General features: G+C 47.5%; 6 protein-coding genes across 13 annotated transcripts; 4 read left to right on the forward strand and 2 right to left on the reverse strand.

Moving 5' to 3' along the window:
• The first annotated feature begins 940 nt into the window (after nucleotides 1-940).
• LOC111079535 (histidine decarboxylase) lies at nucleotides 941-5,317 on the forward strand. 2 transcript variants are annotated; one of them, XM_041593278.1, is made up of 9 exons: nucleotides 941-959; nucleotides 1,148-1,434; nucleotides 1,603-2,181; nucleotides 2,274-2,383; nucleotides 2,538-2,591; nucleotides 2,669-3,362; nucleotides 3,673-3,818; nucleotides 3,894-4,135; nucleotides 4,259-4,351. In XM_041593278.1, exons 2-9 carry the CDS (start codon nucleotides 1,407-1,409, stop codon nucleotides 4,263-4,265), a joined length of 1,860 nt encoding a protein of 619 aa, XP_041449212.1. In that variant the 5' UTR covers nucleotides 941-959; nucleotides 1,148-1,406; the 3' UTR covers nucleotides 4,266-4,351. The 2 variants fall into 2 exon arrangements, with proteins under 2 accessions (XP_041449212.1, XP_022230438.2); XM_022374746.2 differs by having other exon boundaries at nucleotides 942-959; nucleotides 3,894-4,122; nucleotides 4,259-5,317.
• LOC111079541 lies at nucleotides 5,314-6,740 on the reverse strand. Its single transcript, XM_022374759.2, has 5 exons — nucleotides 6,513-6,740; nucleotides 6,306-6,450; nucleotides 6,116-6,241; nucleotides 5,908-6,057; nucleotides 5,314-5,839 (listed from the first exon to the last, which is right to left on the reverse strand). Exons 1-5 carry the CDS (start codon nucleotides 6,638-6,640, stop codon nucleotides 5,543-5,545), a joined length of 846 nt encoding a protein of 281 aa, XP_022230451.2. The 5' UTR covers nucleotides 6,641-6,740; the 3' UTR covers nucleotides 5,314-5,542.
• A 164-nt stretch (nucleotides 6,741-6,904) lies between these two features.
• LOC111079543 lies at nucleotides 6,905-8,427 on the forward strand. 2 transcript variants are annotated; one of them, XM_022374761.2, is made up of 5 exons: nucleotides 6,905-7,155; nucleotides 7,228-7,378; nucleotides 7,457-7,603; nucleotides 7,656-7,793; nucleotides 7,848-8,427. In XM_022374761.2, the coding sequence occupies exons 1-5, from the start codon at nucleotides 7,040-7,042 to the stop codon at nucleotides 8,037-8,039; spliced, it is 744 nt and encodes a 247-aa protein (XP_022230453.1). In that variant the 5' UTR covers nucleotides 6,905-7,039; the 3' UTR covers nucleotides 8,040-8,427. The 2 variants fall into 2 exon arrangements, with proteins under 2 accessions (XP_022230453.1, XP_022230455.1); XM_022374763.2 differs by lacking the exon at nucleotides 6,905-7,155 and having other exon boundaries at nucleotides 7,306-7,394.
• Nucleotides 8,361-14,224, forward strand: LOC111079538 (chondroitin sulfate N-acetylgalactosaminyltransferase 1). 2 transcript variants are annotated; one of them, XM_022374751.2, is made up of 5 exons: nucleotides 8,361-8,450; nucleotides 11,760-12,863; nucleotides 12,930-13,072; nucleotides 13,132-13,434; nucleotides 13,503-14,224. In XM_022374751.2, exons 2-5 carry the CDS (start codon nucleotides 11,792-11,794, stop codon nucleotides 13,644-13,646), a joined length of 1,662 nt encoding a protein of 553 aa, XP_022230443.2. In that variant the 5' UTR covers nucleotides 8,361-8,450; nucleotides 11,760-11,791; the 3' UTR covers nucleotides 13,647-14,224. The 2 variants fall into 2 exon arrangements, with proteins under 2 accessions (XP_022230443.2, XP_022230444.2); XM_022374752.2 differs by lacking the exon at nucleotides 8,361-8,450 and adding an exon at nucleotides 11,563-11,653.
• On the reverse strand, nucleotides 8,446-11,058 carry LOC111079544 (synaptobrevin). Of its 5 annotated transcripts, XR_002608359.2 has the most exons (5): nucleotides 10,910-11,058; nucleotides 10,516-10,572; nucleotides 9,912-10,252; nucleotides 9,400-9,596; nucleotides 8,785-8,911 (listed from the first exon to the last, which is right to left on the reverse strand). XR_002608359.2 is itself a non-coding variant. In XM_022374764.2 (4 exons), the coding sequence occupies exons 2-4, from the start codon at nucleotides 10,560-10,562 to the stop codon at nucleotides 8,820-8,822; spliced, it is 480 nt and encodes a 159-aa protein (XP_022230456.2). In that variant the 5' UTR covers nucleotides 10,563-10,572; nucleotides 10,910-11,052; the 3' UTR covers nucleotides 8,446-8,819. The 5 variants fall into 5 exon arrangements, 4 of the variants coding, with proteins under 4 accessions (XP_022230456.2, XP_022230458.1, XP_022230457.2 ...); XM_022374764.2 differs by lacking the exon at nucleotides 9,400-9,596 and having other exon boundaries at nucleotides 8,446-8,911; nucleotides 10,910-11,052; XM_022374766.2 differs by lacking the exon at nucleotides 9,400-9,596 and having other exon boundaries at nucleotides 8,446-8,911; nucleotides 9,912-10,180; nucleotides 10,910-11,049.
• Nucleotides 14,225-14,323: 99 nt separating the features above from the next.
• LOC111079539 (loricrin) lies at nucleotides 14,324-19,425 on the forward strand. The gene is given in 7 exon segments (XM_022374757.2): nucleotides 14,324-15,072; nucleotides 15,172-15,672; nucleotides 17,146-17,713; nucleotides 17,786-17,852; nucleotides 18,324-18,543; nucleotides 18,545-18,777; nucleotides 18,911-19,425. Coding segments are annotated over 6 exon segments (1,323 nt in total). The 5' UTR covers nucleotides 14,324-15,072; nucleotides 15,172-15,654; the 3' UTR covers nucleotides 19,128-19,425.
• The last annotated feature ends 1,673 nt before the right edge of the window (nucleotides 19,426-21,098 follow it).

A 21,098-nucleotide genomic window follows, 5' to 3' on the forward strand; every position in this document is an offset into this window, starting at 1 on the left:
TTAATTAATTGTTTAATTATAGTGCTCACACCGCAGATAACTATCTATAACCTATTTACCTTTAGCTTGGATTGTTCTATAAATATTTCATCATATAAGATTATAATTGCGTTGACTTGTGTGTGTTTATACTAAACAGTCTAAAGATAGCAGAATTATAAACCATTTTAAAGGTATGTATAGAGCTTACACTTACCAAGATATAGGGAGGTAGATATCTACAGCCATTTTTTATGTATATTAATGTACCGATATCAGAAGAATTAAATTTATTTGAAGGCTTAGATGGGATTGTTTTAGTGTTGAATAATGACAGATTCGTCGCCATATTTATCTGTTAACTCCCCGTGTATCTGGCAGATACTTTGTTGCAGCTCATCTGTGAAGTATTGAACATTGCATACTAGTTTCTAAGCAGAGGTTCGATTTCATGTTTTCTGTATTCTAAATGCATGACAAAATGCAGTTGCAAAAAAATTAGCCAGTCCAGCAGCAGCCACTCGATCCACGATCCACGATCCCACCCGAAACAGATACTCCGAATGGAGTACAACCAGTGCACGAGTTCAGATCGAGCAGATATAATTAATTTGCGGTATTTAAAATATAATCAAGCTCTGCGAATTATCAAGCATAAACAATTAGAGATTTCTAATTTAAACGGAATTTTGTTGGGAATCCGTTCTGATCTCTGTCCTGGCCGAATACTGAACACTGTGGGATGGCGTGTTGCGTTTCATCTCCGCAATTAGCGAGTTGACAACTTGTTGACAACACACACACACACACACACGTACGTTTGCATATGGGAAGTGCATTATTTTGGAGCGAATCGCTTAATCGATTATTTTTGTGGTCGCCAAAAGGTCTATAAAAGAGGGCACAATCCCAGCTATCTAGCCAACGATACTCGCAGAACGGTTCATACCACGAACTAATATTTTCGCTGACATAATTAGGTGAATTCTGGCCCATACCTTCCAGCTCGAAACGGGCTACACTACAGTATTTTCACAGCTGGCAGCCTTTCCCAGAGGCCAGGCTTTCCCACCGCTTTTCATTTCCAATCAGTCCCGAAGCCCCACAACATCGGAAGTGTCCAAGTTTCCATTTCATTATACTATTTTGTTTCTTTTGTATTCTGTAGCAGCAGCGGGGTAGTGCGTTCCATTTTGGCATTAGAATCTGGCCCAAATACGCCCAGAAAATGGAGCTTGCCTAGCCACTGCCCAGGGAGTGAGTAGCAGAAGCGTGAGAGAGCCAAGTCTAACAGGATTAGGCCCAAACTCATAACGACGCACGACAGATCCAACTCGGATACAGATACATACGTACAAACGACAGCGAGAACGACAAAGACAATTGCAGAACATTTACGTCAGCAAGGGTTACGTTACGACTGCAGCATGGACTTTAAGGAATACCGTCAGCGGGGTAAGTCAAGCCAACTAAGTCCGGGCCATAAACTGCACAGCGGCAGCGGCAGATGTAAATCCGTTTGGGCATATTTGATTTGTCCCATGGGGGATTTGTTTTCTGTCGTTTGTCTTCATTTAATGGCCCCTAACCGAATCCGCCCCCCCTCCCCGCAATGCTTCACAGGCAAGGAGATGGTCGACTATATAGCGGACTATCTGGAGAACATACGGGATCGTCGCGTCTTCCCGGACGTCAGTCCGGGCTACATGCGCCAGCTGCTGCCGGAGTCGGCACCGATTGAGGGCGAGCCCTGGCCAAAGATATTCGACGATGTGGAGCGCATCGTCATGCCGGGCGTGACCCACTGGCAGTCGCCGCACATGCACGCCTACTTTCCGGCCCTAAACTCGATGCCCTCGCTGCTGGGCGACATGCTGGCGGATGCGATCAACTGCCTGGGCTTCACCTGGGCCAGCTCCCCGGCGTGCACCGAGCTGGAGATCATCGTGATGAATTGGCTGGGCAAGATGATCAATCTGCCGGACGACTTCCTCCACCTGAGCAGCAACAGCAAGGGCGGCGGTGTACTCCAAACGACGGCCAGCGAGGCCACGCTGGTCTGCCTGCTGGCCGGACGCACTCGGGCTATCCAGCGCTTCCACGAGCGGCATCCCGGCTACCAGGATGCGGAGATAAACGCCCGCCTGGTGGCCTACTGCTCGGACCAGGCCCACTCCAGCGTGGAGAAGGCGGCGTTGATTGGTGCGTTGGTTGTCCTGTCGCGAGCCTTACGCTCACTAAGCAGCTTAGGCTTACTTTGTTCTCTTGCTCTGTTCTCCCTGCCACCCACACAGGACTCGTGCGTATGCGGTACATCGAGGCGGATGAGGAGCTCGCGATGCGCGGCAAACTGTTGCGCGAGGCCATCGAGGATGACGTTAAGCAGGGCCTGGTCCCCTTCTGGGTAAGTTGAAGTCTGTCAAAACTAATTGGCCAGGAAAGCAGCGGCAGCTGATTCCTCCTGATTCCTCATAGCTGATTCCCTAACTCCCATTGGAGCCAATTAATACATGTCAGCAGTTAACTGTCCCCCCGTGGTTGATTCATTCCACTTTCAGGTCTGCGCCACCCTCGGCACCACCGGCAGCTGCAGCTTCGACAATCTGGAGGAGGTGGGTGCTCTCTGCGTCTCCGGACCGCTAATCTGTTTCCACTGACAACTCCCACTCGTCCTTAATTCCACCCACAGATCGGCCTTGTGTGTGGGGAGCACAACTTGTGGCTGCACGTCGACGCCGCCTACGCAGGCAGCGCGTTCATTTGTCCCGAATTCCGCACCTGGCTGCGGGGCATCGAGCGGGCGGACTCGATTGCCTTTAACCCCTCCAAGTGGCTGATGGTGCACTTCGATGCCACCGCCCTGTGGGTGCGCGACAGCACCGCCGTGCACCGCACCTTCAACGTGGAGCCGCTGTACCTGCAGCACGAGAACTCGGGCGTGGCCGTGGACTTCATGCACTGGCAGATACCCCTGAGCCGCCGCTTTCGCGCCCTGAAGGTGTGGTTCGTGCTGCGCTCGTTCGGGATCAAGGGCCTGCAGCGCCACATCCGAGAGGGCGTACGCCTGGCCCAAAAGTTCGAGGCACTCGTCCTGGCCGACCATCGCTTCGAGCTGCCGGCCAAGCGTCACCTCGGCCTGGTGGTGTTTCGCATCCGCGGCGACAACGAGATCACCGAGAAGCTGCTGAAGCGACTGAACCACCGCGGTAACCAGCACTGCATCCCCTCCTCGCTGAAGGGGCAGTACGTCATCCGCTTCACCATCACCTCGACGCACACGACCCTCGACGACATCGTCAAGGACTGGATGGAGATCCGCCAGGTGGCCTCCATGGTGCTCGAGGAGATGAACATTACCATTTCGAATCGGGTCTATCTCAAGGGTAAACGCAAGTCCTACCGCCTCAAGTAGTTGCCCAGCTCTGTTTCCGTTCCATTGCCTGCCTTTGTTCTTTTAGTTTTTTGCTAAGTTTTGAGTTAATCAGTTAATGCACTTCGATCCACCCAACATCGTTGATTTTCTTGAGAGAACTGGGGCAATACAAGGGCTTGGTGTCTGCCCCATGTATGAGGTTGTTGCTTCTCCTAATCGAGATTCTACTTTAATTGTCGATGGGTAATCGAATAGGGGTGACAGAGAGAGAGAGAGACCCTTAAACGAGTACTGAACCCCTTTCCATTGCTCTCCCGCAGACACCAAGGAGAAGAGCGAGGCCTTTGGCTCGAGCCTGCTGCTCTCGAACTCTCCGATGTCGCCCAAAGTGGTCAACGGTTCCTTTGCCGGCATATTCGATGCAGATGAGTTTCTGGCCAAGACCTATGCAGGCATTCGCATAGCGGTGAGTGCAGGCACACACCCATGGAGGCCCCGTAATACAGATACAGATCTCATCCCATCCTCGCATCTCTCGCAGCACCAGGAATCGCCATCGATGCGACGACGCGTCCGCGGCATCCTCATGTCCGGCAAGCAGTTCTCGCTGGACTCCCACATGGATGTGGTGGTGCAGACCACACTGGACGCCACCACTGGCGAGACGAACAGCACCACCGACTCGTACGGCAGGACAACGGTGCGCGAGAGCATGGCCCAGGCCGGGGGACAGGCGAGCATCCGCGAGGACAACGAGGAGTCGGCGGAAGGTATGAAGCCCAGGTAGCGTAGTCGCCAGTTAGATCTATTGCCAGTGCTCGGTAGCCATGTAGCCTCCCGCAGTAGGAGCTGATCTTGTCCCACCCACGGCTAAATCTCTTCCGAATCTCTTCCATTTCCGTGTAGACACTGAATTGCTGCAACTCTGCCGGATCAGCAGCGTCAACTCCCTCTTCCCAGTCCACAACCACGCCCACTCCCCGTCCACCTGCCCTAGCCCCTGCAGCTCCCACACGACGACACCCACGCACCAGTTTCGACCCATTTCCTTATTCCCCCTTCCCCTGCCGACCCCATCCGCAACCGCTGCCATTATGGGCCGCAGTGTCACCGTCTCCGTGGACACTCTCTTCACACCCCTGACCCACGGCGACATGTACCACGGCAAGCGGTTCCTGGAGCCCGTCAGCAGCCTCATGGACAACAGCTCCTCCTTCACCAGCAGCATCTTCCACCTGCCCACCCCCATTGCCACGCCCACCGACCTGGAGGACTTCGACTGGCCGGCCAAGACCTTCAGCCAACTTCTGTTGGAGCGCTACTCGAACGCATCCCAATCCCCCGGCGACTCCTCGACGGACAGCAGCAGCCTCAGCTACCCCAGTGCAGACGGTGGCCTGGCCACGCCCACGCCCACAGCCACACCGAGCAGCAGCCTCAACGACCTGGCCTCGCCGCTCCTCGGATCGTTTGCATCGCCCTCATCCCAGCTGATGCAATCGGCCCGAGGGGAATTGGAAGGAGACAAAGACGGAGACGACGTTGGTCCGGACTCTAGCGACTCGGAAGCGACCATCTGCTCAGGGGCATCCTCGATGGAATCACTCTAGCTGTAGTTACTAATAACTGTGTGTGTTTGTGTCTGGTGTTTGTAGTGTGTGTGTGCGTGTGTGTGTGTGTTTCTATGTGCGTGCGTTTATCTGTGGGAAGAGGGCGGGGAGACGACACCCATCGCTGCTGTGCAACCAATCAATAATGCAACCAATTGTAGTTCCAATCGCTATCAAAAATACGTAATATCAATGATAATATCTCAGCTTACTATATATATATAATTGTATGTCTACCTATTGTACGTACGTATGTACATACATGAAACACCTGAAAACCTGCTGTTAGCCATACATACGGGTATGACACTTAATGTTCTACTGATTAATTCAATAAAAACTCTGCTCCATTCGGCCTGCTTTTGTTCATTTATTTTACCTAAAGTAGCGATGGTATTTTATGCCTTTACATGGAGCTCTATATGACTGCGATTTTGGTGCTGAGGGAACTGAAAACTGTTAGCCCAAAGGAGCGTGTGGCTTGGCAGGATTTTAATATGTTTTACCACTTGCAATATGTACTCCAAATTTTGTGTTTAATTTAAAAGGATTTGGCCATGCTTCCCCTTTGTTTCCCTCTTTATTTAAACACCATTTGGGCTGTTGTGGTGCTGTTGTCATCATCGTCCATATAGTCTTCTTGGACCGGGCCTATGATGGGATCAAAGAAAACCATACCACGATTGTCAAGAGTGGGACTCGCAGTGGTGGTGGTGGTTCTGCCCACAATGACTCTCATAACGAGCTGCTGGAAGAACGTAAGCAGGAAGAGGATGATGAAGTCGTAGAAGAGGATGAGGGCGGCGAGTAGGTAGTCATTGAGACGCATCTCCGCAAATCGACCGCCATTGATTGTCTGAGCGTGGTACATCACAAACTGTGAGAAAAAGAGAACGAGAGAGTGTCTAGGGTGGAGATATACGAGTAGAAGTAGAGGTAGCTTACCAGCAGCACAACGATGCTGATGAACACCTGGTAGACAACGAACGAGTATGGAGTCTTCACCAGAATGCTGATCATAACGAACCAGACGGTGATGATGAGGAAAATGAAGGCCAAGACAAACAGTATTATGACATCCAGCGTCAGGTCATGCTGTGGTGGAAAGGATCAGTTAAGCGGAGTGAGGTTTCCTCTGTGGAAAAGTGCTTACCGGTATAATGGATCCGATTAGTATGAAGACGAACAAGAGCAGCACACAGACAAAGTACCAAACGAGCAGCTCCTGCCATTGGCTGAGTGCCGCCAGCGTGAACACTCCGATTATCACGAACTCCACCTGTAAAGGATGTGCACACAAGTCAACTACAGGATTCGGTGGCAGGATTCGCAGGTATACTCACTATCAGCAGGCACAGTAGCCAGTTCAGGCAGGTGATGGTGCGTACCCTCTCGAAGAATATGAAAATGGTGACCATGATCATCGCCAATATAAAGAAAATCAAACTGATCCAGTAGTACTTGATGAAGATGACAGTGACGTCCGCACTAAAAAGGGAAAAAAGAAGATGTAATGCCGCGCCCCCCTTAACAGGGGGTCCACCACTCACATTAAGGAGACGAGCACCCATTGGAGCAGGGCCAGCAGCAGCCAGGCCATCGTCAGCGTGTAGGATATCAAGGCGAACTTCCGCCTGTCCCGTTGGTATGCGCGCATGCTCGAAGCGCGCAGCTCCATAATCCTGGTGCTGTATGTGTCCTGCGGGAAGAAAACGTATACCCGCTCATGAGTATAGTAAGTGTAGAGAACTAATAAAATTTCTTTCCTTCAATAACGGAGAAGTCAAGGCTCACTTGATTTATAGAAAAAATAACTAAGGAGAAGCTGGGAAACAGCCGCAAGCTACACTTGACCTAGATCTTCATCTGTGATCGATTTTTGGGGCTCCGACTCTGCCGCACCCGACCATCATTTTGTTCAAGGGTATGAGATCGGTGGGGCCAGGCATATAATAATATGTCCATGGCTGTTGGACTTTACTCAGTTGGCATTCCGTTTTCTGAAATTGGTTTTTATTATTTTTTACTTAAATTTTTGATGTAAAGCGAATCAGACAACACCAGACCAACTCCAGCTATGGAGGAGACCGTAGTCGCCGACAAACAAACAAGGAAACTACTTGTCAAGACATACAAGGTGACCATCATTATGCTGATCATTGGGCAGATTCAGGTTTCGGTTTTCATGGAAATGTGAGTGGAGAGGGAGCCGCTTGGATCGGCTCGGCTCAGTTAAGACTCTACTACTGTTCCTTCAACCCGCAGAAAGCCCGTCAAGAAGTTCCTCGAGGAGCACTACTATGTCAGCCTGGTGCAGTTCTTCATCAGCTTCATATCCATCCAGTTGTATGTGTTCTTTTACCACATCATCGTGCACAAGTCCGCCTGGAAGCGCATACTGGCCGGCGTCTGGACGGTGAGTCATCTGATCGGTGCGCGGCGATCCACCCATTTGGCCAGTGGCCCAACTAACAGTCCCCCCTCGTATCGACAGTTCGAGGTGAACACCATATCCATCATGAAGCCCGCCAAGACGGCGCCGTATATTAGCTTCATCGTCTCCTTTGTGCTCACCTTCATTATCATGGCAATCAGTCTGTGCTACGGAAATTTGGCAGCTAACCATCGGCGTGGTCTCTTCGTAAGTGCTTCCTGGCAGCCGCATATCGTACTGACTCCTTACCTCACACTAGATGTCACGTCACAATGTGATCCGGTGGAGCGAACGTCTGTTTGTCCTCACCAGCTTTGGCATCATCGTGTGCTCCGAGATGAAGCGAGTCACCATCGAGTTCCCCACCCTTCTCATCTACACTATGCTGTCGAACATTGTAAGATTTACCACGCCCCGTCGCTGTCACTATTTACCGCTCTATCTTCTCCAGTTTGTGGTGATATTTGCCGCCTCGATAAGGAAAAGGAACTTCTATCACTACGAGACACCAGCAGATCACATACTCATTGGACAGCTGTATTACCTGAATTTCTATGCCCTCTACATGGGCTATGTGTGGACGACAGCTTCCGGGCTCGAGCTAATGGATTGGCATATCAGCATTCTAGATTTATTTAAATAGACGGTGCCAGCGCCATCAGTAGTGTGACAGTGGCCCGGAAACGGGAGAACAATTTCTGAATCGATGTACGCCAATCCGGAGCATGCGCCGACTATCGGAACAGCTGGGCCAACCGAAATATCGTGTCGCAGTGTTTACATCGTCCTGTCCTGGTCGCATCGCCCACAGTTGCCCTGTGTATTGCACTTGGCCCGGTTGCAATCAGAACGGCACAGAACAGAACGTATTTTGGTTCGGTTCGGTTGAGTGGTAACAGACCGAGATCTGGGTGTGCACGTGCGCGTCCAACGGCTGAAAATCAATACATATTTTCCAACTACGCGCGATTCCAACTTAAAAAGTAAATAAATAAATGGCATTCAACGTGAGAGTTTGCTGCGAATCTTCGGGTTGCTGGTGGTTTCGTAAAGTGTATGTGGCATAATGTATTTCCAATTATATGATATACAAATACATAATATACAGAGCTACAGAGCATGTTACATACACATACACCCTACGCACAGACCTCTGGCCTGTGCTGGGGGTTACAATACGTGAAAAATGTTTAATTAACATTAGGTTTTAATAATTACATTCTGGTTAAAAATATATATATGTGTAGATAGTTTTCCTTTTTTGATTTTCCTTTCGATTTAATTAACTTTTCATTTGCGCGATTTGGCCAAAGCAAAGGCGAAGGCCACACTGTCCACATGTCCATCTCCATGTCCCTGATGTGTTGGTCCATTTCTGTTTCCTATTTCCCATCTATGCTTGCTTACTGAATGGAGCACACCCTTATTGGTGGGGCACTTCCGGAACGGTCTTGGGTTCGGTAATGGACTTGGCTCCACCACCGCTGCTGCCACTGCTCTCTGGCCAGACCGATACTGAAAATAAGGGCAGAATTAGTAGATTGAACTGGCATTCCCAACATCACAAAATTCAACAAGTTATCCAATTTTTAATTGGGTCATTCTGTACAAAGGAAGAAAAACAAATACCCTATATATTTAGGCAGCTGATTGAGGAATTTGTACTAGAAAGGATCTATCAGCTGAACCATTGGCTCATAGTGCTGTTATTTAATAATAATAAATAAATGGATTGTCTCTTGTAGTGGTATATTCATATTTGATGCTGTCGAAAGTTCTTCCTTCTCTGCGATGCAGGCCTTGGTACGACTGAATAAAATTACTCTTACTCTTGAGAGCATTGTTTTGTGGAGACTTTTCAAAAGAATAAATCCCTGCCGTGTGCAGAGACTCGTACATGACCTCCACACACACACACACACACATTAAGACATGAGCTAATCTACACATTATAAACTAAACAAATATGATAGTTAACACTTGGGTGACGGGCAACAATTTACCTTTAGATTTTTGGAGTTGGCTTAGCTTAGACGATTATACATAGAATTTAATATACAATATACATGCATACATCTACACTGTACACGAGTGTGTGTGTGTATATTTAATGACATAAATGAACCTTAGCTTTGTTGTTTGGAAAACGGAATTTGATAATTTTTTTGTGTTTTGTGTTTTGATCAATTGAAAAGCGACACTGCAAGTAGAAACAAAAAGGGACAACCAGTGGTCATCAGTTAGGCTCGGCATATCATACATATCAATCAACGTGTTAGTCAGCATTGAAATATCCATTGAAAGTTGGCGGGGGGGTTATTTGCAGAGCCGCAACCACAGATTGGGAAATACAGACAGACGCGTTGCAGGGCGTTGGTAATGCAAAGCTTCAAACTAGCATCAGTCACATAAGCTAAATAGATAGATCTTAGGCCTAAGCAGTAAACCACAACCGTTGCCCGAAGCCCAAAGCCAAAAGCCCAAAAGCATAAGCTGATCAGAGAGCGGAGCTTACCTAGGACGATGATTAGCAGCACCACTGCGATCACTCCGAGAATGATCATCATCTTCATGTTGGCCCACCATTGCTTGCGCTTCAGCTTGCCGGCCTGCTGCTCGAACTGCGAGGCGCCCTGCTCCAGTTGGTCCGCTCGCTCGCCCAGCTCCGAGAGTTTCTGGTCCCGCTCCAGCACTTTCTCCACGTTGACGCGCATTATGCCCACCACTTCGTCCACTTTGGCCTGTGTCTGCTGCAGGCGCTTGTTGGCGGCGGCATTGTTGTTGCTATTGTGCGGGTTCGTATCGGCGAAGTTGTTGTTGTTGAAGGCGTTTGGCGGTGGTGGGAGTATGGGAAAACTGTACAATATTATGCGTGTGGTGGGAGATGCTTACGTATACACAGAAAAATCATCCAGCCGGCACCGCACAAATGCAAGTCAGTTCGTTGAGGGCTTCTACTACCCCCCGCATATGGGAGCCATGCACACAACCTTACATATCAATTAATCAGTGACCAGTGACGTCACATCAATGGCTACCTTGCCCTTTGCGTACTTTGCCTTGCATTTGTGCGACGTTGTCTGTAGATGCCGTGAACTTCAATCTGAGGGCCCACTTACTCGTTTGCATTGGAGCCAGATGGTGAGGGGGCTTCGTTGTTCTCCATTGTGGAAATTCTGTTAAAAACATAACAAAGATATATAAGTTAAAATGCAATTTCCAACACATGCCCACAAGCTCACACACACATACACACACCAGCATACGCACAAAGATTGCGAGTAAATTCGCTCTATAAAAAAACAAATTTGGAGCACTAGCACACACACCTTATCTCCCGAATGAATAGCCGCTGCTTGTTGGCATATGAATCATTCCAGTTCCACGGCCGCAGCTAGGCGAAAAAATGCCATCACCCCCCGCACAAACGAAAGAAAGAACTTGTTGCATGCCCTACGCACTGTTCGCTCTGCGCTACACTACTCCCACCCGCCCAATCACAGACACACGTACCTGACAATGTTACTGAAGAATACTGCTTTGTATGCACAGAAGTTAGTTTTCTCTTGCTATTTGTTTAGATTCTGATTCCTTTGAGTTTTCAAATATTTAAAATATTAAATTTGATGTGATGATGACAGCCAGTGTGACCGCGCGCGTTTCGATAAAATATACCAAACGACCTTCAGAAATATACCGTAATATACCTTCTCCTTATCAAACTATACCGTAAATATACTGACTGACTGACACGACAAGATGCCTTGATATTCCTCAATTTTGACGTAACGTCATCGTTGTTGCTGACGTCACCAGTCTCGTGTAATTCGTAATTGCGGGCTGCCACCATGATATTTTACAACCCGTTTCAATACCGACTCGCTTGGAACCGATCTGGCAGCCCTAAAAAAAATTCCGCAAAAACGAAGAAGAAGAAAAACCTCTGCGTAAAATTTTTCCGCGGTATTTTTTGTGCGCTAAATGGAGTTTGGCGGGTCATTTTGAAAAGTACCCTCAGTAATATACCGAAATATATCTTGTCATTACCGTAAATATGCCAAGGCATATCATATTTATCAATTTTGATATTCGATTCAATATTTCTGGCCTATTTTATGGACTCCCATTTAATCAAAAAAGCTTAGCAAATGTGTCTAACAATGAAACACAAAACAGAACCATATAAAATAGAACTATCCAAACCTAATTTAAAATGGGCGCCAACAACAAGACTTCGATAAATTTGAACTCAGTGCTGTGAGTCGTAGCTTTTGTGAATTTATGCAACACTGTCTAGGCGGCAGTGTGTACACACCGCTGCCAAGTGATATTCATAAACGGTCTTTTAAAATTGTCTTTGCAGCCACAATAACTAAATGGGAATAACTATGGAAAATGCATAGCTCGCTCGCCTCCCGGTTGGTAGTGCGTCTCCTGCTGCTGTTCGTCCTGGTCAGCGTCGTGTCCATTGTGATACTGACCAAATGCGGCTTTGAGGAGCTCACGGCTCAGGAGGCGCTGCATCATCATCCCAGCGAGGCCAACGGCCCCAGCTATGTCCTGGGCGGGGACCAGGAGGCGGAGATTGAGCGACTGAAGCATGAGGTGCTTACCCTGCGCGCTCAGATCGTCATCCTTCAGAACAATCGGAGTGGCCACAGCGGCGTGGCCTCGAATGGCAGCAGCCTCCACCTGCCGGAGACAACTGTGGGGACGGCCTTGCCGCCCCTGTCCCACCACTACGACTGCAGCAGCTACATCCGGAAGCAGGTAGGCGCCGCCGAGATCCTGCACGGGCTGCCCCTGAACAACGAGTACGAGCTGATTCCGTTCAACCACTTCACCTTCACCCGCGTATTCCCCATCGACCTGGGCCTGGGCAAGCGGGTGGTGGAGAAGCCCATTGGCTATCGGCGGCGTGACCTCATTGGGGCGGTCAACAAGGCGCTGGAAAGCCTCAACCGCAATCACTCGGCCCGAGTGCGCGCCAAGGCTGCGGGAGTGCCAGTGGCAGTGGCGGGAGTTGGAACGATAGCAGGCGGCGGCGGAGCTGCGCAGGATGTGATCAAGTACACGCTGGACGACTTCATCGAGGGCATATACCGCACCGAGCCCACGACGGGCACCCAGTACGAGCTGTACTTCCAGAGCGTCAAGCATCAGACGAGTCCTGTGCGCAGGGCGCTGGTTATGCGCCCGTTCGCCCCCCTGCAGACGGTGCAGTTGTCGGAGACTCCGGCCAGCCGCAGCCCCAGCTCCAATCCGGCCGTAATCCATGTGATAGTGCCGCTGGCCGGGCGCCTGCACAGCTTTCGCAGTTTCCTGCAGATGTTCGCCAGTCTCGCGGATCGGCATCTGGAGCTGATCGTGGTCTACTTCGGGGAGAGTGGACTGGCGCAGGCCAGGCGGATGGCCGAGTTGTCGGAGAGGACGCAGTTCCTCGCTCTGAACGAGACCTTCAGCAGGGGTAAGTAACGGGGATTCCCCAAGCCATTCGCTCACTCATTCAAGCGAGTTTTGTCCCATCTTTCAGCCAAGGCGCTGAGGCTGGGGGCAGAGCACATTGTCTCGCCATCGCCATCGGAGGATGTGCTGCTCTTCATGTGCGACGTGGACATCATGTTCACGGCCAGGTTCCTGGAACGCTGTCGCTGGAATGCCGCGCCCGGCAAGAAGGTAGGTCCACAATGGAAGTACCCCAAGACCATCTTTAATGATCTCCCCTCCGCGCTCAGGTGTACTATCCGGTGGTCTTCAGCCTGTACAACCCGCACGTGGTGTACACGCTGCAGGGCAAGCCGCTGCCCAGCGACGAGGAGCAGCTGGTCATCTCCAAGGACACGGGCTTCTGGAGGGACTTTGGCTATGGGATGACCTGCCAGTACCGCTCGAACTTCCTGCAGATACGCGGCTTCGACGAGGAGGAGATCGTCGGCTGGGGCGGCGAGGATGTGATGCTCTACCGCAAGTACATTCGGTCCAAGATCAAGATCATCCGGGCCACCGATCCGGGCATCTTTCACCGCTGGCACACCAAGGTAACCTCTCACCCTCCCTCCTCTCTAGCGATGTTCTAACCTGTTTTCTACCTTCACATTCTTGCCAGGTGTGTGCCAGCTCGCTAACTGCGGATCAGTATCGCGCCTGCATTCGTTCGCGGGCGCTGAACGAGGCCTCGCACGCCCAGCTCGGCTTCCTGGCCTTCCGGGATGACATAGCCGCCGCCAATGCGGCCAAGCTGCACTCGTGATACATCTACATTTTTCAAGCGATTTCCCTAGCCCTGGGCCTGATCAATCTGTGGCCTACACTCTGAAACACTCTCTAATATCCCATATTTGAAGGGATATAAATCCACGAGTTGTATCGTCTGTTGCTGCTCATCCAGCATAAGTACTTATGGGCTCGAGAATGCTTCCTTCTCTGCGTGTCCCTAATTAATTATTTTCAGAGTGTAGGCAGACAGACGCACACATGAATACAAAATACATACGTAAAACTGGAGACAATAACTCGTATTTAGCGGAATCGTTGACTTAGCTTAATTGTTGATCTTGTTGCGCCCTCGAGAGTGCCACACACACACACACACCACACACACACACACACACAACAAACAACACACCACACACAAACACACATCACAAATTGTTCTTCCATGAAGCAAATTAGATGCAATCCCCAAAGCAAAGCCCAAGATATTTACCATATCGAATCTGTAACTCATGTGCTATGTATGTACTTCAAACTGAGCCTAACAAATCTGACAGAGTGCTGCGCGCTTTGTAAAAACTAAATTAAATCGTTTAATTAAACTTGTCGCCTGGTTGTTGCGTGGCTTTTTTATTTCGGCTGGTCGTTCGCTCCATGGCTGGGGATGGTGTGTCGAAGCCAACGACCTCCACTTGGGGTTCAGTGAGCACGCATATGGAAGAAGGTGATCTAGCACCTGCCCTCTTCTCCTCTTTACTCTGGCTTCGCGTAGGAGCTGGGGATCTTTATGGCACTCTAGCGTAAAGTTAAATTTGTATATTTTGATGGAATTGCGATATCCGGCACCGGAAACATGGTATCCGTACAATTATTGTCATCCGTAGTTGTCCTTTACATATGTACTAAGAAACTATCAAAGTACTATCATTGATTGCAATGTCTCAAAAACAATCCAAAGACTCTGTTTGCAGGCCATCTATTCACTATATTGGACGATTGAATGATACTAAAAGTTATTTATAATCATGAATGCATTTGTGGCCTCAGGAGGCCTCCCAAATGTGTCACTTTTTAATTAAAGATTATTTGTAAATCTTTTCCAAAACGATCAAAAAATGTTTGAACTGAGGGAGGGAATCTTATCAAACTTTACTTTATGCATAAAGGATAAACTGAAACTACTTTTCTATCGTATCAAATAAGAGTCACAGAGCATACACCATTCATCATATCTGCCGACCAAATTTCTCTACTCTGGACTGGATGTCTTCATCTGGAAAGCCTTTTCACGGTCACGGTCGTGGGTTATGTAAGCGCCGAGGAGTGTTTTTTGTGTGTGTTTGTTCAACTTGTTCGGAATCCGAAATGCAAATCCCAGCTGGAAGTCTCTGAGTCAACGCCTTAGAAGTCGTGATGATCGAAATAATCTGCGATAATTTCACAGGAGTGTTCGTTCTCTGGGGGTGAGTATTACGCAATAGTAGACGCATAATTAGCCCGGGTTTTTTGGACAAATAATTAAGGCGCTTTTTCGGCACATCCTCCCTGTCATTCTCCGAAAGCCAAACTGACCATGAAATGGCCAGAGAATGCCAGATGGGACTGGACACACACACCCCACTGCCAAGGTGTTGGGCAGGTGAAGTGACAAATCGACGCCCCTGCGGAGATTCCAAGTGCCAACACCTTTGCCGCGAATGCCAGCGAACCACAGCCATCAGCAGCGCATCGCATCGCACCGCCTCGCCTCGCGGTTCAGTGCTCTCGGCTGGGCAGAAGCAGAACCCATCTCGGGCTGGGGCTTGTACTCGGGGCGGAGTTCAGATAAATACGGCGGCGGTCGCTCTAGCCAGATCATTCGCGGTCCGACGCCAGTTCGAGAAACTCTGACTCGTTTTGAAAGGTTAAAAATAAAAAGTGTTGCAAGGATATTTTCGGGTTCCTCATTCCGTGTGCCCCATCAATCTGCAGAGGCACAACACGTGCCTGGTGCAACATTTCTGATTAAGTCGTTGGAACGGAGAACAAACTAAAGTGCGGACAACATGCGTGCTATTGGATTGGTGAGTGCGAATGTCAGGGGATTTATTTGTTAAGGCAATTATTGACATGAAAGCGAAGCTTTAGAAATCAGAATTGACTACATCTAAGTATTTTCGACAGCCATTTTATTATGGATATTTCTCTCGAATTTAATATCTCATATATCATATATCAAACTTTCTTCATTAATTAATCTTTGCATATTTTGTTGCGGATTAAATGCAACTTTTAGAAATCCTATTTAAATGGGGATCAAATAGGCACCGAAAATGCTTTAAATTTACAATGTGTCGTTAATGGAGTCCAAACATGATTTTAAATAGTATTTGCAATCTTCTTAGTTGCCAAAATATATCCAAAAGTAATCTGTTTTATCGAGCTGAGATACCCAGTCCATAGTCCAGTTTCTTATGCAGAAAGTATGACTTCGCCAGTCATGATAAGTCCCACCCAGGAATAATATTATATTGCAGAAGGGACATTACATTACCCATCATTATAATTCTTTCCTGAAAATTCACTGTTCATTTGAAGACAAAGCCTTCTCTTGTATCTAATATCTAATCCAAAATATTGGTTATGCAATGTTCTATAGAATACAGATTATGCAATAACCAAAACATGACGATCATGTTATGTAATTTGCAACCCCGAAAACACATTCCATTTTGGGATGGCAACGACCCCTGATCGGTGTAACAATTTCCCATATTCATATACACTTTGGATTCCATTCGAAATATAATTATTCTAATGAAGTTGGCCAGAGCCAGTGACAAGTCAGATTGGCCATAGCCATAGCCAAAGCCCAAAAGCCAAAAGCAGCTACAGCCACCGGAAGTTGTTCCTGATGCTTGGCTAACAAAGCGTGGCGGCGGGGACGGGCCAACAAAACACTGTTCATGATTACCTCTCTTGGTTGGCCAGTTTGGGCTTACCATTACCATTATACCAGTTGGGGTTTCGGCCATTTGGGTATTTGGCCAGGCGAGCGTTATGATTCCGATTCGAATCTACTAAGGCTGTGTCTGTATCTGTGTCTGTGTCTGTGTCCAGTCCAGAATCTGATTCATGCAGCCATGAGTGGCTCTCAGAAATGATGTCAATGCTATTTGGGCGATCATGCTGCGGCGAATCAGTTGGAGCGGAATTCGGCTAAGCCAAAATCTGAAATCCGTTGCATAATCGAGGGGTGCTGATCATATTTCACGCCGACTGCCCCCGCAGTGTTGTCGTCCATTTTGAATGGCAATGGGCGGTGGGGCTGGAGCTAGAGATGGAGCTGTGGCTGTGGCTGGGCCCGCAGGCCTTTGTACTCTCGTCAATTATGATCGGAGGCTGCTGCTGCTGGGGGGCTCCGCATTGGCCCAGTTATCCGCTGAACCGCGAAATATGTATTGGCTGGTTGCCTCCGGGTACGGGGGTGGGAGGCCCATTGCAATAGGAGCAATTAAAACCAATCAACTAATGATCGCTACCACAATGTGTTTCAGATGCTCTGCCTGCTGGCGCTGCTCATCTGCGCCCGCGCCCGTGCAGCTGTGACAGGACCCGAGGCCCGGTCAGGTGTCAGCCCCGCTCAGAATGGCCAGAATCAGCAGGTGGCCACGGCTGGCGTGGGGGTCCTGGACTCGGTGCTGCGGGGCAAGAGCCGCCAGTCACGCTGCGTGCGCTGCTACGAGGATCGGGATCGGGATCGCTACTACGGCGGATACTCCAGTCGAACGGGCGATGATCAGCGCACCAGTGCCTGGTATTACTCGGGCTACGACGACCGCAGCAGCACCAGAGATCGGGACTATGACAGAACCTACGATCGCAGCCGCTACGACGATCGGTACATGCCGCGCACCTACGATCGCTACGAGGGACGGGGGGGCGGCGGCTACGACGACTACAGACGTGGCGGCAGCTCTGGCTATGGCTCAAGCTCTGGGTATGGTTCAAGCTCGGGCTCCTATCCGGATCGGGAGCGGGAGCGCGGCTACAGCGGCTACGGCTACGGCTACGAAAATCGGGATCGCTACTATCCAGAACGCTACAGCGATAGCTCCTCCAGAGGTTATTTTTGATCAGCCCACGATATCCAGCATCAATCATTCCAACTCGTACTTCTTGTACTTCTCTCCCCAGATCGCTACTACGACCGTTCGCGTTCCAGCTATGACCGCTACGACCCGTATGATCGGTACTACTCCAGGTATGATTTTCGCAACTATCGTCCCTGGGATGAGACCTACAGGTATCGCTAAACTGTTTCTATCTGTATCTGTGTATATATATATATGTATGCTCCTATTGCTATGTGTATTCCACTCCTGCCCTATCTCTCCTTCTGCCTTTTTGTGTGCGTGTTGTCAAAGATGTTTCCATTTCTAATCTCTACTTTCATACAAAAAACTACAACTACAACAAACTCAACACCATTACAACATGAACACCAACAACAACAACAACATCTACAACAACCAAACACACAACACCACGAACAACAACAACAACACTGTGGAAACTCTGGATGATCCTCGCCCGGGAACCAATCCAAACTGCACCCCCAAATGCACCCAATCCACCTTTCCGCCTAAACTGCACAACCCGCCTCCTCCAACCCGACTCGAAATCCGATCACGCCAATCCATCCCACCCGATTACACGACGATCACCCGATCAGGGGCCAGTCGGGCTTCGACAACTCGGGACGTGGCTATTACTTTGCCAGTGATGAGGATGACAGTCGCACCCGCGACTATGGCAATGATAATGGCAACGGCTACGCCTACAGTCGGCCCCCTCCATCGCTCGCCTCGCCCTGCGGCCGCTTGCCCGGAAATTGCCCCTACGCCGGAGGCTCCAAGGTCTCCTCCTCGGCCATAGGCAGCGACAGCTCCCGCGGTGGCGGGACACACCAGTGTCGTGGGATCGGAGGTGGCTGGCGGCAAGCCCAATGGCCAGGGCAGTTGGACCTATCTGGGGGACCAGGACAAATCCGGCGGCAGCAGCAGCAGCAGCAGCGTAGGGGGCAATGGAGGAGGCAACAGTGGCTCGTCGGGTAGCAATGGCCTGAGCAGCGGGGGGAGCAGTCGGGATCGAGAACGGGAACGGGATCGGGACCGCGATGCACAGAGGTAAGTTGCAGTGGGTGCTGCCCCTCGCCGGCTCCTGCAACTCCTGTCCTCAGCTCCAGCCCCCCAGCACTCGTCGCAGCCAGGAATCGGTCAAAGCATTAAGTTAGGCTTGCTCTCTTGTCGCCCCTTGTAGCTCTTCCTATGGTGGCCGACCGCGTCCTCTAGGCGTCAGCTATCTGCTCGAACGCGACTCGGACAATCCCGCAGACGCCTCCTCGGATGGCCCAAGCAACCCGGCGCATACTGCCGGCGGTGGTGGTGGAATTAATGGTGAGGGAATGCCCAAACCCGCGGCCCAGACGGCCACCGAGGGCAATCCCAGCAAGGCGCTGGACAATGCAGTGCAGTAACTCCGTTGGCGGAACCGACACCGATCCTGCCACGCAGCGAGCGGCCTGGTGGCTCCGGTTGGGAATGGCAGCGCAAAGTGTAACCTACCTTTCGTATTTATGTGTACTTCGTAAGTCTCCAAAGAAACTATTTATGTGTGGCACCACGCTTTGCTCAAATAAACAATCTTCAAAGATCCTCAAGGATTCAGAGTTTCCCTGGGATTGAGGGGGAATGAAACTGCATATTTTTCAGGTTTAAAGTACAGTTTGCTTTATTGTTTATGTTTTAAATTCTTAACTATGACCCATACGGATACTTTTAGCTCAAAAACTGTATATTCTCTTCTTGAGAGTCCCTGAGCAAATTATCAAAAAATCAAACAAACACAAAAATAATATAGACGGAAATGAAATATTCGAAACATGAAAAACCACAAGAAAAACCCAAAAAAAAAAAATAATACGATAAATCACCGAAAACAAAATTAGATGTGTAACAACAAATAACAAAATGAAACAAAATAAAAAACTTAGAAAAACCATTTGAAAAATATATAAATATAATAATATAATATATGAAAATATAAAAAAAGATCAATTAAACTAAATATTTTACTAATCAAATTATTCTAAGATATAATAGTTTAAAGTAAGGATAAATATAAAATATCAATAAAAAAAATAATACCAAAAAATTTAACAATCAACAGACCAAAAAAAAAAAACAAAATAAGGAAAATAATAACGAAGTAAATATAGTTGTAATTTGTAATCAAGTGGAAAATAAACGAAATAATAAAATTAATAGAATTAATGAAAATTCAAATAAAATAAACAAATATTATACAAAAATTAAATAAAAGTTAAAATGAAAAAATTCAACAAAAAAAAGTAATGAGAAATATTTAATTATTTAAAATATGACGAATAATAAATCAAGAAAAGTAACAAAAAATGCTTCTTACAGCTTGACAAAAATGGATGTCAAATATGACAAAAATAGTGTTTCAAATGTGTAAAAAAATATTAATAAATTAATAAATTTAATTAACGAAAACAAAATCAAATAATCAATAAAATAAAACAATTAAAAAAAAAACAACGTAATATGTATATATAAAAGAAATAATATACATTAGAATGGAGAAATGCAAATTAAGAAATAAATAGTAAAAATAATAGAACAACAAAAACCAATAATAATAATAAAATATTACAAAATTGAGAAGCTTAAAAAATAATAATACCTCATGTCAAATTATATATCATGAAACAAACCCAGATGTAAAATTATTAAATAATAGCAATAATATTGAAAAGAATTTTAAAACAAAAATATGAATTAAATTAAATTAAATGGAATTAAATATAAGAAAAATCAAAATAAAAAACTTACCGGAACCAAAATGATGAGGAACCAACATTATTCCAACAACAAAAATTTTAAACTTTAAGAAAAACTTAATAAAAATAAAACAAAAGAAAATTTATGACGATTCAAAATTCATAAAAGAAATAAATAAATAAATTATATATTCAACGGAAAACAATTGAAAAAATCATGAAATCGAAACTTACCGAAAATAAAAGAGGAAAAAGGAAACTAAATGAAAAGTAAAACCAGCTCGGGAAACTTAGGGATATCTGAATGTTCTTAAATAAATATTTATGCAACAAAAACACGCTTTGCTATTGGCAATACACATCGAAGAAACTTTCCTGATAGCCAGTCTCCTAATTCCTATCTTAAGTGAAAGCTGTCATCGAGGGTATTGTTAGACCAACAAATTTATAGCTTTCAAAAATGTATAACGAAAACATCAACAAAAATTAAAAGAAATTCAAAATAAAAAAGGCACAAAATATGATCAACAGAAAATGGTCAACTTAAGTCATAGTTATGGAAGAGTATTTGGATAACTTCTGTATGGATAGTATTATGGATGGATATCCAATGAATGAAAGGCCTGCGGATCTATTGCTAATTTA

This window comes from Drosophila obscura, unplaced genomic scaffold (assembly GCF_018151105.1).
Source record: "Drosophila obscura isolate BZ-5 IFL unplaced genomic scaffold, ASM1815110v1 contig_186, whole genome shotgun sequence".
NCBI classification, from domain to species: Eukaryota; Metazoa; Arthropoda; class Insecta; order Diptera; family Drosophilidae; genus Drosophila; species Drosophila obscura.